The sequence below is a fragment of the Sminthopsis crassicaudata genome, chromosome 6, assembly GCF_048593235.1.
Source record: "Sminthopsis crassicaudata isolate SCR6 chromosome 6, ASM4859323v1, whole genome shotgun sequence".
NCBI lineage: Eukaryota > Metazoa > Chordata > Mammalia > Dasyuromorphia > Dasyuridae > Sminthopsis > Sminthopsis crassicaudata.
In genome coordinates, this window is record NC_133622.1 from 245185049 (window position 1) to 245203079 (window position 18031).

The following is an 18031-nucleotide window of genomic DNA, read 5'->3' on the forward strand; positions in this document are numbered from 1 at the left end:
CTAAGAGAAGATGACATGTATTGTACTGGTGGAGTACAGAAAAGTAAACATGAAATAAATTCGGGGGAAGAGAGAGAGACAACAATCAAAGACATAGAGAGAAAGAGGGAGAGACAGAGAAATAGGGGCAGACAGAACACAATTCAAAGGATTAGCAAAAGTGTCATGGGGGAATAAGCATCTAATCTTTAAAGATAGTTAAGGGTTCTCAGAATCTTAGGAGAAAAAGAAGTGTATTCAACAAATGGGGGACTGACATAAACCAATGTACACAAGATAAAAATTTGAGGAACAGCAAATTATCCAGATTGTCTGGAACAAAGTTTGGGAGGGCCTATACCTATGATTTCATTTTTGTAGGGAAATCCTAGTGTGGAAAGACATAGGAACTTCCCAATGTGGAAACATTTTCTGCCAATATAATTTAGATCTGTAATTGTCCCTAAGTATTGAAAGTTTAAGGGGCTCTGAGGTCCCCTAGAAAGCATGTATAGGAGTCAGGATAGATATAGGAACTTCCCAATGTGGAAACATTTTCTGCCAATATAATTTAGATCTGTAATTGTCCCTGAGTATTGAAAGTTTAAGGGGCTCTGAGGTCCCCTAGAAAGCATGTATAGGAGTCAGGATAGATATAGGAACTTCCCAATGTGGAAACATTTTCTGCCAATATAATTTAGATCTGTAATTGTCCCTAAGTATTGAAAGTTTAAGGGGCTCTGAGGTCCCCTAGAAAGCATGTATAGGAGTCAGGATAGATATAGGAACTTCCCAATGTGGAAACATTTTCTGCCAATATAATTTAGAGCTGTAATTGTCCCTGAGTATTGAAAGTTTAAGGGGCTCTGAGGTCCCCTAGAAAGCATGTATAGGAGTCAGGATTTGACTCTTTGACCCTGATTCCAACACTATGCTGCTTTTCTGGAAAAAAATGCTGAAAGAATGGGAAATTATGAAATGATGACAGAGAGGCAGATGGAGCAATACTGTGGAAGGTTGTAAATACTAAGCTGAGTAGTTTGGATTTGATTTTCAATAGGGAGCCATTGAAAATCACTGCTCAGGGGAGTGAAGCAGCCTATGCCTTAGGAAGATGATTTTAGTATCTGGAGGTGGGGGATGGCTTGAAAAGAGAGAAACATGGTGGGGAGTCTAGTTTAGAACCTATTTCAATAGTCCATGTGGTAGATGAATTAAGAAAGGAGCCTGTGATTGGAGAAATGAAGAAAAAAATAGAAGTTTTTGGTCACATGGATAGAATCCATAATTGATTGAATATGGGTGGTGAGGAAGAAGGAAGATAAGTCAAGATTTGTAACATTAGAGCTTAATATATCAAACTGGGGCCAAGAAAGCTTGTGGTACCCTTTACAAAAAGAGTGAAGTTTGGAAGGGGATTGGGATTCGTGTGGAAGTTCAGTTTTGTTTGGACCACGCTGATGGAATATTGAACTGGTACTCTCCAACAGTAATTGAAAATTAAGAACTGGAGTCCAAGAAACACATTAGAGTTGCATAAATATAACAATGAATAAAAAGCTGAGTTTATGTATTAGGAAGTAACTTAGCACTATTTAACATGCTGTGCAATTTCCAAATGCAACTCTTCTTCAATCCTGACCCTTATCATCCATCTGCCTCTCCAGTTTAATAAGCCTTTTCTCCAGTTTAATAAGCCTTTGAGGGTGAGTTGAAGATTGAAGAGTTATAGAATTGGAAACTATTGTTATTATTATTCATATTCTTCCACCTCACAGGATGAGATCGATATCTTTATCCCCTGTAGAAATTCCAGGCTCTTAAAAAAAATCTGCAGGATACAGTAGAATTATGGGAAGCAGAAAGAGAAAAGAATGATGAAAAGATACGGGATGGCCTAGAGAAAGGAAAAAATGTTCTTTTCTGAGATATTAAAGAACATGAATAAATGTAAGCATTAATATCTCCATTTGTCACTGAAGCCACTTGGAATAGAGCTATCATCTTCCTCATCTGCAGATCTTACTTCCCTGCCTGACAACTTTGATGCAATGATGAAGCTTCTTGGTCTCACCTGTCTCTTTCTTCTTACTGCAGGTGTATGGCTCCATTTTCCACATAAATCGAGGAAACCCCTTCAACTTGGAGGTTCTAGTGGACTCTTGGCCAGAGTATCAGACCGTCATTACCCGGCCTCAAAAAAAGGTAGGATGAAGCAATTAACATTTATTATCCAACTGTTATGTGCTAGGCACTGGGAATACAAAGACAGAGATAAAAGCAGCTCCTGACCTCAAAAAAAAAAAAAAAAACAACTTCCATTCTATTGAGGTAGACAGTATACATGTAATAGACATCAAATATATCCAAAATGAATACAAAGAGATTTGAAAGGAGATCACTATTAACTAGGAGCAATCAGGAAAGGCTTCATGTAGTTTTGAAAGAAATGCTGAAAGGGTTCTAAGAGCTAGAGGTGAAAAAAGAGAACATTTCAGGTATGGGAAATAATCTGTACAAAAGTTAAAAATGGAACCATTTGATGGAGAGAAGGCCGAAGACCAGGGTCACTGTCAACAATTCTTTCACTAAAACCCAACAGATTTAAGTATAGAAAAATGGAGGGTACCATTCACAAAAAGCTCTTGGATTCTTGATACTAGTTGATGATAGTATCTCTCCTTAGGTATTTCTTCTTCCATATCTGAGAACTTGCTATAAATGTGACATTAAGCCTTCCTCCTTGATGCTTTCTTGACCAGGTAATCTCTCTAGCTTTCTTGCCAAGCTCTTTCCTAAAAATTCATTTGGCTTTCTCCCTTATAAGAATAGTGCATGATTCTTAAGCCTCTGTTTTTTGTTTTGTTTTTAATTTTTTTCTAGTTCAGTTTCATTACCTGGAAATAGTACAAGGTATGTTTTTAAAAGAAAATCAGTAGTACTGCTTTAAACATATCTTACAGCCATTTTTAGGGCATCTCAAGAAAATTAAAGCATTTTAGAGTTAAAAAAAAAAATCTTTAAAGATCATCTGGCCCTTTAATTTTCAGATGGGGAAACAGACCTATAGAAAGGAAGTAAATTGAGTGAGTTCACACAGGTAGTAAATGGGACAATCAGCAGCCAAATTCAAACCCTCTGATTACAGATATTCTTTTTCTTTTCATTCTCCATTCACTTTTCTAAGCATTGAATATAATAGAATATGCTTGGAAGGAAGAATTTATTCTTTGGAAACCCTAGCCAGTGTCAATTTGATAATCTCTATGTGCTATTTGTCATGGATCCCACCCTTGGAGTTTTCCCATTTGGACAGGATTATCCTAACATAGCTTTTGAAATCACAGAATCATCCCCATATCATGACAAGGCATTAGTGAAATAGATTAGCAAACTCTCCTAATTCCAACCATACCATTTAAAAATTTAAAAGACAGATAATTACTTGGGTTGTAGCCTATATAATTTCTGAGGCTTCTTATTCCAATTTCTTCTCCCAGTGCTTGGTCAGGTCTTAAGAGCTTGGTTCTATCTCCCTTTAAGAGTGCTAGGGATAATTGATAAATGGTCAAAGGATATGAACAGACAATTCTCAGAGGAAGAAATTGAAACTATATCCACTCACATGAAAGAGTGTTCCAAATCACTACTGATCAGAGAAATGCAAATTAAGACCACTCTGAGATACCACTACACACCTGTCAGATTGGCTAAGATGACAGGAACAAATAATGACAAATGTTGGAGGGGATGTGGGGAAATTGGGACACTAATACATTGCTGGTGGAGTTGTGAAAGAATCCAGCCATTCTGGAGAGCAATCTGGAATTATGCCCAAAAAGTTATCAAACTGTGCATACCCTTTGACCCAGCAGCGCTACTACTGGGATTATATCCCAAAGAAATACTAAAGAGCGGAAAGAGACATATATGTGCCAAAATGTTTGTGGCAGCTCTTTTTGTTGTAGCTAGAAACTGGAAGATGAATGGATGTCCATCAGTTGGAGAATGGTTGGGTAAATTGTGGTATATGAAAGTTATGGAATATTATTGCTCAGTAAGAAATGACCAGCAGGAGGAATACAGAGAGGCCTGGAGAGACTTAAATCAACTGATGCTGAGTGAAATGAGCAGAACCAGAAGATCACTGTACACTTCAACAACGATACTGTATGAGGATGTATTCTGATGGAAGTGGAAATCTTCAACATAAAGAAGATCCAACTCACTTCCAGTTGATCAATGATGGACAGAGGTAGATACACCCAGAGAAGAAACACTGGGAGGGGAATGTAAATTGTTAGCACTAATATCTGTCTGCCCAGGTTGCATGTACCTTCGGATTCTAATGTTTATTGTGCAACAAGAAAATGATATTCACACACATGTATTGTACTTAGACATATTGTAACACATGTAAAATGTATGGTATTGCCTGTCGTCGGGGGGAGGGAATAAGGGAGGGGGGGTAATTTGGAAAAATGAATACAAGGGATAATATTATAAAATATATATATATAATAAAAAAAATTAAAAAAAAAAAAAAGAGTGCTAGGGATACCCCTGAGGAGTTGGGGTGATTAATGCCATTGGCTGAAGCTTCCATCAGTGTTCTTTTCCACTCTCCAAAATTACTAGGCAAGAATGATTATAGTTACTCTTAAGTAGCTCTTAGAAAATAATATTTACTAAGGTTAACACCGTAGGAAGGAACAATCGATATGAAACATTCTTCCCATCCAAAAAGAAAAAAAAGGTGTTACAAATTCTTCTACAAGTAAAGTCCATGGTAAAATGGGTTTGAGTTTAGAAAGTACATATCTTGAGATTGCTGCAAGTCCTTCTCTTCCGTTTGTTGGCTGCACAAGAACTTCTCTGTGGGCATAGAATAATTTCTTTGCTAATTCCTTTCTGGAAGAGTGAATCTACCTCATATCTGTCCATGGTGGGCAGTGTCATCAGCTAATCTAGGGAAACTGATAGAAATCATATGGGAAGTTGGGAAGTCCATCAAGATCTAGACCCTTCAAAACTGGCAAGATTTTCTGGCCAATGAATAAAGATAGGGATGAGAGCTGTCCAAGTCCAGGTAAAGACCAATGAAGATAATAAAGATCAGAGGTGAGATTTGAAGTCAATTCTTCTTGACTCCAAATCTAGTAGTCTATCTACCATACTTCCTGGATGTCTCCAAACTTATATGTAAATAAATTTTACAATCTACAATTAAATATCTAATCTGATGTTTCTTGAGATGAGCCAGAGTTCTTAAAAAATGTTCCTGTGAAGCCCAAGTGCTGGAAGGTCCTACCAAGCTAAAAAGGCCCTGAGTATGAACCCTGTGGTATCATCTGAGGATCAGCCCATCATCAGAAAACTAACCACTACATGATGCTTTTTTCAGTCACATTAACTCAATAATACCATATACTATAATATGAAAATGTTATGATCTATTATTAGAGAATCTATCAATTCAATTTAAGACTCTACCTCTTAAGGTTTCTTAGCTCAAGTCCTTTCCAATTGCCTCTTTGCTTTGACTCTTGGACCAAATCAATCTACAGTGAAGTTTTCTCTTTGGAGAGACTTGTAGTGAACCGTTGTCTCCAGGCAGTTGCTGTTAACTCTTGTCCTTAGAAGTGACTTCCCTTCCTGCAGAGAGCCCCGTCAAGCCAGATGTAATGCAAAGTCTTCTCCTTGAATCTCCTCCAGCTCTTATCCTTCTCCATGTAGACTCACTTTCCAGGCCCACTGTTGCTTTTTATCCTCCCAGAGAATGGGCGTGGGATAATGCAAGGGCTTCTGGGAAGAACCACTTCAGCCAATGGGCTTGCTCCTTCTATCAAGTCAACCTGAGTTCTCACCTTGTAATTGTCCAACCTGAATTCTCACCTTGTCACATCCAGACAACCTCAGTTCTCACTTAGTAATCCTAACAGAGACTGACAATAATACTCTAATACCCCACTTCCTTTAACCCATCCTGCACAGGAGATGACTGATGACATGGATCAATACACAAACACGTACCACATCTTCACCAAAACTCCTGAAAGATTGCCAGAAATACTGGAATCCAATGACATCATCAACTGGGATCAGATTCTCACTATACAAGGTAACTGCTTAGAAGCAAATGAACTGTTAAAAAATCATGTGATATTCATCAAGCAACAATTCTATAAAAGGTACCATTGTAGGAATTGATTATATAAAGATGAATATGATATAGTCCCTATCCTCAAGGACCTTCAATCTAGTTGAGGAGACAAGACATGGACAAGTAACTCTAGCAAAAATTAGGATGTTAGTATTAGATTTTATTATTTCTACTTACCAAAGACACGAAATAATTTCTCCAACATCACACATCTAGAAATGGCAAAGCTAAGATTCAAACAAGGTAAATTCAACTAAGTTGTAACTTCCTTGAAAAGAGATTCTGATGAGAAGATAGTATGGTGTCTTTCTTGAACTCTATTCATGGCTTTGTCATTGCCTTACTGTTTAAGTCTGACCAGCATTTCTTATTCCTAGACTTGGGTATCATTTAAATTGAAGAGCATAGAATAGATGATATTGAAGATTATGCCATTGTCATTATTTTTCATACCAAATATGAGTTTTCTCTTCTCCCTTCCTTTATACCTCAAGATTCCTTTACATCACCTTTTCTTTTTTTTTTAATTTTTTTATAATATTATCCCTTGTATTCATTTTTCCAAATTATCCCCCCCTCCCTCTACTCCCTCCCCCCGATGACAGGTAATCCCATACATTTTACATGTGTTACAATATAACCTAGATACAATACATGTGACATCACCTTTTCTTCTCTCATCTTTTATCCCAGTCTCCAAGGAAGAGAGAGAGTTCTTTTCCTCACCAAGATTAATCCTTCTACTTATACATTTGATGCTTTCTTTTTTCTACTCTCCTCTAGGAATTGGGCCCATTAATAATTTCCACTTGCTATTCCATTTTCAGATACTGTTTGTCCAATGCCTCCTCAAAATTCACAAATATGTACAGATCTTTCTCATCTATAAAAATATTTAAGTGACTCTGAAAATTCTCAGTTTAATGTCTTATATCTTTTTCCTCTTATAGTCAAACTCATAGAGTCATCTATTTCCATTTATTCCATTTCCTTACCTCCCATTCTTCAACCACTTGTAATCTGCCTTCTGACTCAACCAATCAACTGAAACTACTCTCCTTACCTCCCATTCTTCATCCACTTGTAATCTGCCTTCTGACTCAACCAATCAACTGAAACTGCTTTCACCAAGCTTTCATTGATCTCCTAATCCCTAATTCTGAATCCTATTTTCAGTCTGTATCCTACTTGGCATTTAAGTCTGGCTTGGTTGACCATTCTTAAATATTCTCTTTCCTTGGCTCACATGAAATCAATTTGTTTTCTTCCTATTTCTATGACCAAGTTCAAGTTATGATTTTGACACCCAAATTGTGTAAGTTTAGACAAGTTATTTAACTTCCCTATGTCTTCGTTTCCTCCTATTTTCAAAATGAAATGACTAGAGTGTATAGACTTTATCAAAGGTCCTTGCCAAATCAAACACTCTTTTAGTTTATGATTCTAAGTGCATTAAAAAGGTTATAGACAAATATCTATGAGAAATGAGAGTAAGAGAGTATTTATTAAGCACTTAGTATATGTAAGGCACTATGCTGATGCAAATACAAGTTAAAAAGAAATATGGAGAGTCATGAAAAGATCCAGGAGAGGAATGAAGACGTGAACATTGGGAACTTCTGGAAAATAGTGGCTCCAGGAGTAACTCACTTATCAATTAATAAACACATTAAGTACTTACTCCGTGCAAACAATTTCAAACAATAAACACACTAAGCACTTACTATGTATGATCAGAAAACATTTCTAACACGGAGAAGAAGAGAAGGATGAGGTGTAGAGGAAAAGACATTATTGGGACAAGAGCCAAGGCATGAAGGGGATGGATTAATTGCCAAAAAGTAAAGATGAGTAAACATGACAGACTTTTTATCTTTACTCATTTAATTAGAGAGGGACAGACCAATTCAGGCACCTGTGACTCTTCCAAGACTGCCTAAAATGTATGTCCCAGTGTTCTGACTTACTGAATAGAGTTTAGAGCCATAGAGAAGCAGCCGAGATCAGAATCATGGATTTAAGGTAAGTGAGGAGCTCAAAGATCATCTAGTCCAATCTACTTGTTTTACACAGGGGGAAACTGAGACTTAGAGAGAACTGACTTACCCATAATCACTTTGCAAGGAAATACTAGAATTGTCTCTCACCACAAATGCAATGCTATTCACATTAAGCTGTGCTCCCGCAGAAGATGAAAAAAAAACAACTAAAGCAAAGATTGCCTTTCTCTCTTCAGGTTGCCAACAAGGCTTGGATGAAAAGATAAAAAGTATTGCAACTTCAAAGGCAGTACAAATAGATTACTCCAAGAGATTTCTCTATGCCACAGAAGCAACACTGCAATTAAAGTCTTCCAATACGAGAATGTTTGGGAGATCCCATGAAGAAATTATCCAAAATATTGGAAAGTTTAGGAGGTAGGAAACATGTGTAGCCTCCCATTCTAATATCATATCCTGGGTTGTTAACAATCAAAGGGTCAAACTTTATCACCTAAAGTTTATGGTATGAAATGGACATTTACAAGAAATCATCCACTAAGGTCTCATTAGTAATATAGTTGCAGACCTGGGTGGCCATGAAAACTCAAGTTCCACCAAGTCTAACCATATGGATAACCAAAAGGCAAAAGACTGGATAAATCCAGCTAATTTTCTATGGAGTCAACATTAGAAACATGGCGACCATTTGAATCCCTCAAAATTGGCTTGATTGCTGAATACGTTTGGTCATTTTAGTAGAATAGAAATAAAAGTGTATTTGTGTGTGTGTGTGTGTGTGTGTGTGTGTGTGTGTGTGTGTGCTATCTAACTACAAAAATCCTCTGGTTCACAGACTTCTAAGAGAGAGAATCATCTCACATTTCAATGTGAGCAATTTCAAGAGCAATCATGCATTAGCACAATCTAGGATCTTAAAGAACATCCTGAGGGAACAAACAATTTTCGCTAAATTGTCTGACATTGTGCAGGCTCCAGATATTGACTTCCCTCTACCTGTCTCTCTTGAAGTCTTTCAATTATCTGGAGAAATCCTTTCTCCACTCATTCAGCTAGACTATAGGTTCAGTGTTCTATCAGCCAATCAAGAGTCACATCTCCTTCTTCATTCATAACACATAGCTTCCAAAGGCTGTCCCCCAGAGTCTGGCAAAATGGGCAGAAATGTGATTTAAGCCTATTGAGGTCTGGGATTGTTTCCCTCTGTACCCATATCAAATACAATGTCTGACAGACAGTAGGCACTTATCCCCCCCCCCCAAGCCAGGCTGAAAGTGACTTGCCCAGGGTCACACAGCTAGGAAGTGTTAAGTGTCTGAGACCACATTTGAACTGGGGTCCTCCTGAATTCAGGGCTGGTGCTCTATCCACTGCGCCACCTAGCTGCCCCAATAGTCACTTATTGATGCTGTTTTCCAAGTAACTCTTGAGGAATGTCTAAATTATGATTTGTATTGAAAAGAAAGTTTGACGAGGCATTCAATAAACATTGTGTGGTATTATTCTGATGAATGCCGGAAGATGTGAAAATACATGAAAAATGGCCATTTCCTTTTGGAAATTTACAACTTAGTAAGATTGATGAGACTGCACCAATGAATATACTAGGTTAAGTTATGGTAAGTGAATAAAAAAGCAAAGAACAATGAGATCATTGTTAAGTAAAATATTCCATCTGAAAGATTATGGATCTCTAACTGAAAGATTCAGACCTTAGAAGTCATTCAGTATGATCCCTTAGTTTTGAATTTGAAAAAATCAAGATTCAAAGAGTTGTTTGAATATGTTTTGAATATGAAAAATCAATATTCAAGGAGTTGTTTGAATATGTTTTGAATATAAAAAATCAATATTCAAGGAGTTGTTTGAATATGTTTTGAATATAAAAAATCAATATTCAAGGAGTTGTTTGAATATGTTTTAAATATGGAAAAAATCGATATTTAAGGAGTTACTTGGCCAAGGTCACACAACCAATAAGTGAGAGAGTTAGGATTCTAATCCATGTCTTCTTGTTAAAAAAAAAATCCACTTTCCACTAGACCACATTGGGATCAGGAAAGGCTTTACAAAGAAGATTAAATTAAAGGAACTTAAAAGAATGATAGTAAATCAATGTTTGAGGATATGCTTGAAGAGAAAAGTGAAAGGCACATGAGCATCAGAAGAAACTAATGTGGAGAAGGCCTGGAAGTGGAGAAATATGGTGTATTTGGGAAATAAGTGGCAATGAAAGTAATATTTTACTTTATTCTTTACTATTTTCTTTGCAGTGAAGTTGGTTATCTCAAACCTACCTTTCTGGATGTCTCCCATTCTGAGCTGGTGAACAACAACTGGAAATTTGGAAAGAATGAGAAAAGCCTGAGATATATCAAAAGCTGTATCCAGAACTTTCCTGGATATTGTCTGCTCGATTCTGAGGGGAATCCCATAACCTGGAGTGTGATGGAAGCAACATGTGAATTAAGGATGGCCTGTACCCTGCCAGGATATCAAGGAAGGGGCATCTTAGGGGAGATGATGAAAGCATATATGCAATATCTTCATCAGAATGAGATTCCTTTTTATCTTCATGTAGAAGACATGAATAATAACTCCCACAAAGCAGTGAGGCGCCTTGGTTTCTATGCCATGCCTTGTGACTGGCATCAGTGGAAAAGCACCCCAAGTAGATTTCAGCAACTGCCCAAGTTCTAATTCGGGCTCCCAGTTTTGAGTTGTGCACTCCACTATGTATTTTATGCCTTAGTTAGAAACAGGATGTCTTTATCTCATCCAGGGAAGAAATACAACATCATTCATGGTTCCAGCTCCACTGCTGACATCCCTTCTTCAGCATCTTTCTGGTCTGCTGAACTCAGAAGTCAGAAAGAGTTGAGCTCCTGTGCTCAAGCAATCCACTAGTCTCAGCCTTCCCTAAACCATACCTACCACAGAATATCAGGAGGTATTACTAAGCCCAGCCTTCCTTCCCCAATTTTAGCATAGATACTAGAAACAGCATCCATTGGGTAAACCTTTGAATATGCAGAACAATCGCCCTCCATTCAATAAGCCAGTTTTATGGAGTTCGAATAGTACTCATCCTTCAAACTAACTCTGGCTGTTGAAACCTCTCTGGCTGTTCCCCATGGCTAGAATGTTCTCCCTTCAATCTCTACCTGGTTTCCTTTAAGAGTGAGCTAAAGTCCCACCTTCTGTAAGAGTTCTCCCTCCATTCCCCATCAGTACATTTTCCTTTCAGATTACTTTCTATTTGCTCTATGTATATCTTGTGTTAAATATTATCTCTCCTACTTGAATTTTGATTTACTTATTTTTTTAAGTTCTGACCCCAAAAATAGCAAAAAAAAAAATGAATATGTACCATAATATGCATACAAAACAGCAGATCTATATTGTGTACAGCTTGCCTTGATTTTAAATGTATAATAAATTCATCATGTAACATTCAAAGCTTTGCTTCTTTGTGATTATTGTCATGATTCTATCCTTCCTTCTGTTCTTTTCAGTACATTTTCCAAAATGTTCTTCAATGATATCCTTTCTTTTTATTTTTTTAATCCTAACCATATTCTTCTCTTCTCACTCCATTAGTACCTGTAAAAAAAGAAAAGAAAAACCTTTGTAATAAATATGCATGTTCAAGCAAAACAGATGACTATAGTGGCTGTATCTAAATATGTGTCATTTTTATCTGGGGTTCATCTACATTTGCATCAAATTTCTAGAATCGTGGTTGGTCAGTGTATTATTCAGAGTTCTTTTAGTTTTTCAAAAGATGTTTTGTTTTGGTTTTTTTGGCAATGCTGTTATAGTATAATTTTTTTTTATTTTTCTGGTTTAACTCACTGACATCAGTTCATACAGATCTTCCCAGGTTTGTGTGGAGCTATCCATTTCATCAGTTCTGAAAGTGTAATAGTATTTCATCACATTTATTTAGGTACCATAATTTACTCATTCAAATCCCATTGGATGGTCAGCACCTTGGTTTGACACACAAAAACAGCTACTATAAATATTTTTGGAGATACTGGGTTTTTTCTCTTTGATAACTTTTGGGTATAAACCTGGTATTTTTATCACTGGACTAAAGATTTTACACAGTTTAGAGACTATTTTGGTCATGGTTTCAAATTGCTTTCCAAAATAGTAGACCAATTCAGAGCTTGACTGTAGGTCCAGCTTTAATGTGCCTGTTTTTAAGGATGGATATAACACATAAAGATGGTGGTCAAGATAAAAAAGAAAAGGTCAATCTAAGCCATTAGAGAGATTGTGAATACAGTGTTAGATTGTCAGGCTTTCCCTAGCAATAATGTGTTGTTTCCAGAAGAAGAATAGGGTAGATAAAGTACATGGCAAGATGCCCATATGGGGTGGGTTCAGATATCTTAAGAGTTTGTTTACATGTTTTCCCCCATTATAGCATGAGTTCCTTAAGAATAGGAACCATGTATTTCTCAGCTCTTAGCATAGTGCCTGGCATATAGTAAACCCTTAATAAATTCTGGAGAAAAAGTGGAGAAAACAGGACGAAGAAAACCTCTTTTCTGATGATACAATAATGTGCATAAGAATAACAAAACCCAACTGATTACAGTGAAATTATAATGATCACACTTGATCCCAAAGAAAACATGAGGGAAAAAATCTTTCCCTGCTTCTAAGTAGAGATAGTAAACTATGGGTGGGCAATACTACATAAAACATCAGATTTTTTCAATATGTTGATTAGTTTTCCTAATCTTTTTCTTCTTTTTAAAATTTGTTACAATAGGTGGCAATAAGATAGCAGAGAAATAACTTTTGAGCAGGAAGAACCAGGTGAAAGTCTCACCTCTAACACTCTGGACACATATAGTAACCCCAAGCAAGTCACCGAACCCCTAAGAAAAAAGTCTTAGAAAATATTGACTTGCATTGGTAAAGGATTTAATATCTGAATGAAAGAAAAAATTCAATTCTCATATAAAAAGGATAACTCTATAAAAGAGACTAAGAGGAAGGAGAAAATGGAAAACGTAAGTGATATCAAAATAAAACATTTCAGCAAAAAAATTTTGATGTTTAATTGCCATCCCTCTTTCAGGCCTAGATGGTCTCTAAGATCCCTTCCTGTTACAAATAAATTTTGACCCTGGAATATGAGCTAAAGAGAAAAATGGATAAAGAGAAATTCAAATTATTAAAATATGATCAATACTAATAGATAGCATTTATATAGCTTAAGTACTTTAAAAATATTATCTTATTTGATCCACACAATCACCGAGGGAGGTAGGTGCTATTATCATCATCCTCATTTTACTGTTGAGTAAACAGAAGCAGAGACAAATAGGTGACTCCTCTTCCTCTCCATCCTCCCCCCCCCACCCCACCCCCGCCAGGTCACACTCCTGGTAAGTGTCTGAGGCTGGATTTGAACTCAAGATTTCCTAATTACAGTACTAGAGCCCTATTACCTGTAGTGAATACTTGCCAATTCAACAAATATTTATTAAACCATACACTATAACCCAGTTTCCCATCACATCAATAAGACTAAAATATTAATAACCATTAAGGCACTGCCACAAGGCAATGTCTTTTGCCTGTTTTTTTGTTTTTGTTTTTGTTTTTTTTTGGGGGGGAAGGTTTTTTTTTAAATTTTTGTATCCATGGTGCTTAGCACAATGCCTAGAACATAGTGAACACTTATGAATATCTATTGATTGATTGATCAATTGATTAAAGTAGAGGAAATAATAGGTTTCTACCAAGTGTTTTATTTCAAAGAGTCAGAATGTAATAATGAGATCAATGTCTCCCTCTTCTGGTCATTGGCTCTCAAGGTAATCATTCAACATAAGAACTTTAAGGATCCCTTAATAGAAGTAAATCTGCATCAAGACTGATGGATTCTGATCAGCCCCAAAGCTTTAACATTTTCCAGTTTTTTAGTTTGGGACAATTTGCCCATTTTAGGGATCTGATCCCACTCCAGGCAAGTCCAATCGTCTACCAAAGGCTTACCATTTTAGTGTTTAATTTAATTTGAGCTCAATTCAATCGTCAGTTTAAAATTCCCAAACTCAATCCAATAACCCTCATTCCCCAAAATCAAAGACTACAGGGTTTGAATTAGTCATCAGAAGACTAGCTTAAAGGCCCAGAGGCCAGGGAAGGTCAATAGTTTCTTGGAATTCACATCCATAGGTATAATTAATATTTTTAAGAATTAAGAAATTATTAATGTTAATTCTGAAAGGTTCTTTTATGTGAAACTAGGATATTCAGTATAAGTTTTAATTGACTGTATTGAGTCATCTTGAGGTTGTGCTATTATTTAAAGGGACTCTGAGAATAATAATTTTTACCTTTATCCCTTTGAAAATGTTTCTGTTATGGACAATATACAATTTAGGATTTTTCTATGTATTTGGCATTCTAAAGCAAAATAATTTGTGTAATGTTGAACTTAAAAGAAAAACTATCTACTTAGATATGAAAGATAACCTGTGAACTCTCTGGGATGAATCTCTTCCTGTTATCAATATAAAATTGTGGTAAACACCTGTTTAGGATTCATCTGAAGCTTTGGTTAATAAATTATTGGAGGTAAAATTGCTTGGGCCTGTAGCCAACATTATTTGGGAGTTTTAAAACTCCACCATATTAAAGTTACTGGGACTATTACCTGACATGAAACTGAATTAAGGCTAGTTTATCCTCTATCATGTATGTTCTAAGAAGTTAGCTAGTCTGATTATAATATGCTATAGCCATGTCCCTGCTTTTTCCTCCTGTGGATGATTTCTATGATCAAAACAAATAGTCAATAGAAATCATTCATACAATTCAATTATCTCATACCTTGATGTTTCCAGTCTGATTATATATAATCATTATATCCTGAATAATTAGGCAAATGAGAATTTAGCCTAGTCATCTATCAGTTATGAGATTTTTGTGTCTGTAGGTATTCAGTTCTTTAAAGGTTCCTAAAATAATGAAAGGACAATTGACACAGTTGTCTGTGAGACCTAACTGCTGTTTATTGGGACTGAAGCTGACACATCTTTGACTTTTGTCTGCCTTGTGAGACAAACATGCTTCCTTACATGGGAAGCTGCTGGCCAATCTACATTGTCTTTTCCACATTTTATAGCAGTCCTTTTGAATCAGTCTTTCTATCCCAGACAATTCTAACTTTTATTTGTTGGATTTGTTTCCTGTTCTAGATTTTTGTCGAGTTACAGTTGTATTGCTTCTGGGACCTGGATCAGGCCCTTGGATGTTTCCAGCACACCACACCACACACCTCCTCCCTGGAATAGGATTAAATGTCTCACCCATTTTCAGCATGAAGCAGTTTCAGAAGATGAGACCATCACCCCTGCCCCTAATGGACTTTGAGCCTCATTGATTTGGGGGGAACTGAAAGTGGTTGATGAATGACTGCCACATTCTGACTGGATGTCCTATTACATTATATTTAAGATTTAGGATAAAATATATTGGGTTAAAAGTTGGGTAACTGTTGCTGTAAAGAATGCTTATAGTATGTATCTGCATTATCTAATTGATCACAATGTTCCCTTCAGAACATGTTATTATTTGAGGGATCTTTGGATAAGTTCCAGGGTAGAAAACCCCTACTCTACTAGTCTGTTATGTATAGGGGCTTTGAATCACTTTCAGGACTTGTATGTGAGGTGACTACTTGATAATTGGAGCCCTATTTATTCCCCCTTGGATGATTCCTGCCATAAAACAAAAGAGGAGGATAAGAGATAAGGGACCAGGAAAGCTGGTGGATTTTCCCAAAAGCACTGAAAAGAATGGGAAAAACTTCATCAAACAACTCACCTAGGGATTAGATTGAAGGGACAGCAGCTGGAGGAGAAGAAGGAAGTGAATTTGACAAAAGTTAAACTTCAGGTAGCAGATTATAGGTATCTCTCTAGCTACCACCGTAACTCTTCCCACAACCTTGGTCCTCCCTAATCCTGCCCATCCCATACCACAACTAGTGCCACTAATTCCTTCTTCACTTTGCCCCAGGCACTACTGCCCCTCCTAACACACCAGTTCAGTTTGAAAGCCCTCCTAGCAGTCCTTTTTCACCGTTACTCCTTGCTTGGTTTAATATTTGAACCCTAGCTGGGCTGTGATTGCTGGTTCTGGTTTAACTTTGAATCCTTTTATTCTGTTGGAATTGCCCCGGCAGACTTAGTTTTGGGGACCATTTTCTGATCACCTGTTCTTGGAAACAACCAGAAATCATCCTTGGAAATCTCCAAGGTACAGGCACCTAGCTTGTGACTGCCTCCATGAATCTTTCTGATCCACTTCTCCAATCCTGTAACCCCAGTTTCCTTAATTAGTATTTCAGCATCCTCCAAAGATGTTGCAGTTTGGTATCAGACTTCTGAAAGTTCATGGTTTGCCTGCTTTAATTTTGTGTACATACTTCCACACTTTGCTCAGTAATCCAGATCCTTTCTATATCCTAGTAGGAGTATTCCTTAGCCTGTCTGTTCTTCTGAGTGGGGAAGGTTGCAGCCATTTCAAGTCCCACTCTCCTCCTCCCTGGAATCCCTTGGACAACCATCCTAGAAGGGTTAGCACAACTGCCTTGAGTACTGCTGCTCCCCCTACAAACAGATGCTGAGTTAAGTGCACAAATGACTGCAGACCTAACTTATGTTGAATTGTCCATCTCTAACTGGATTCCCTGGCTGAGATGGTGCTCTAGAACTGTAGAGGACCCAACATGCTTGCCACAGGGAGGCCTCTGTGCCGCCCTAAACAAGGAAGGCAATTAACAACTCTGGGATAATCAGGGAAAGTCTGGCTCTTGTCCATAAGAATCTTGAGTCTAGATGACTGGAGCAGGATCAGGGGATGAAGGTGCCAGTCTCTGTTTAATTCCTCTCCATGACTAACCAGCCTTATCACATCCCTTTTATGAGGCCATTGTTTCTCCCTTTCCTTGCCCTCTCCATAGGTCCTTGCATCTTTTTAAATCTTGTTCACCTTATCGGCTTCCAGGTAGCGTCAACCAGACTCATGGTGCAAAGATACTCCATGTATGTAGGGGAAGATAATTCAATCATTTGAATATCCACCAGAGAGAGTAGAATTGTAATATCTTAGTTTCCCTGACTCAGTTTCCCTTAATTGTAATAGCTCAGTGTCCCTTAATTGTAATTCCTTAGTTTCCCTGAATTATTATGAAATTCCTTGAATTAAATCTTATGGCCATGGCCCCTTTCCTTACCCCATTAAGCTCTGGGCCTTCTCATATTCCAGTGAGTCTTATTTCAAATGCCTGGGTATTTCTTGTCCCAGATTCCTGTCTCCTGCCCTCGACCTCCTTCTTGACTCCCAATCTGTCAGAACTGAATCATAATCCTTTTCTGAAATTGCCACTTGCCCAATTTTTTTTTTTGCTTTTGTTTCCCTGATAGCTGGAGTCCTGTAAAAGTCTCTGGAAGTAATTGCTTGCTGCTGGATGCTTTGAGACAAGAGTCCCATTCTGCTGGCTAGTTTTTCACTAGCCCAAATTCTCCACTATTAAAATATTAAAAACCTAATCTCTATCTTGCCTCACTTTCTCTTGCATTACAAACATTCTATAAAGTAAAAGGATTATAAAATGATCAGCTATGAATAACTTTGCCATTCTCAGCATTAAAATGATCCAAGAGGATTCCAAAGGACTTATGATGAAAATGGTAGTAGAAGAACCAAAGGAATCTGCAGACAAAAACATATTTTCTTGTGGGGTTTTTTTTGGTCTATTTTCTTATTCAACATGACTGAGAAATATGCTTTGTGTGGCTACTCATGTATAACCTATATCATACTGATTGCTTTTCAATGAGGGGAGAAGAGA

At 37.2% G+C, this 18031-nt stretch overlaps 1 protein-coding gene across 1 annotated transcript in view; it reads left to right on the forward strand.

Moving 5' to 3' along the window:
- LOC141545615 (glycine N-acyltransferase-like protein 2) overlaps positions 1-11601 on the forward strand; it is a 14688-nt gene extending 3087 nt beyond the window's left edge. The window contains exons 3-6 of the mRNA XM_074272737.1: positions 2077-2184; positions 5974-6100; positions 8379-8559; positions 10416-11601. Coding sequence (XP_074128838.1) covers positions 2077-2184; positions 5974-6100; positions 8379-8559; positions 10416-10842 — 843 coding nt within the window. The 3' untranslated portion in view covers positions 10843-11601. The remainder of the gene's footprint in view (positions 1-2076; positions 2185-5973; positions 6101-8378; positions 8560-10415) is intronic.
- The last annotated feature ends 6430 nt before the right edge of the window (positions 11602-18031 follow it).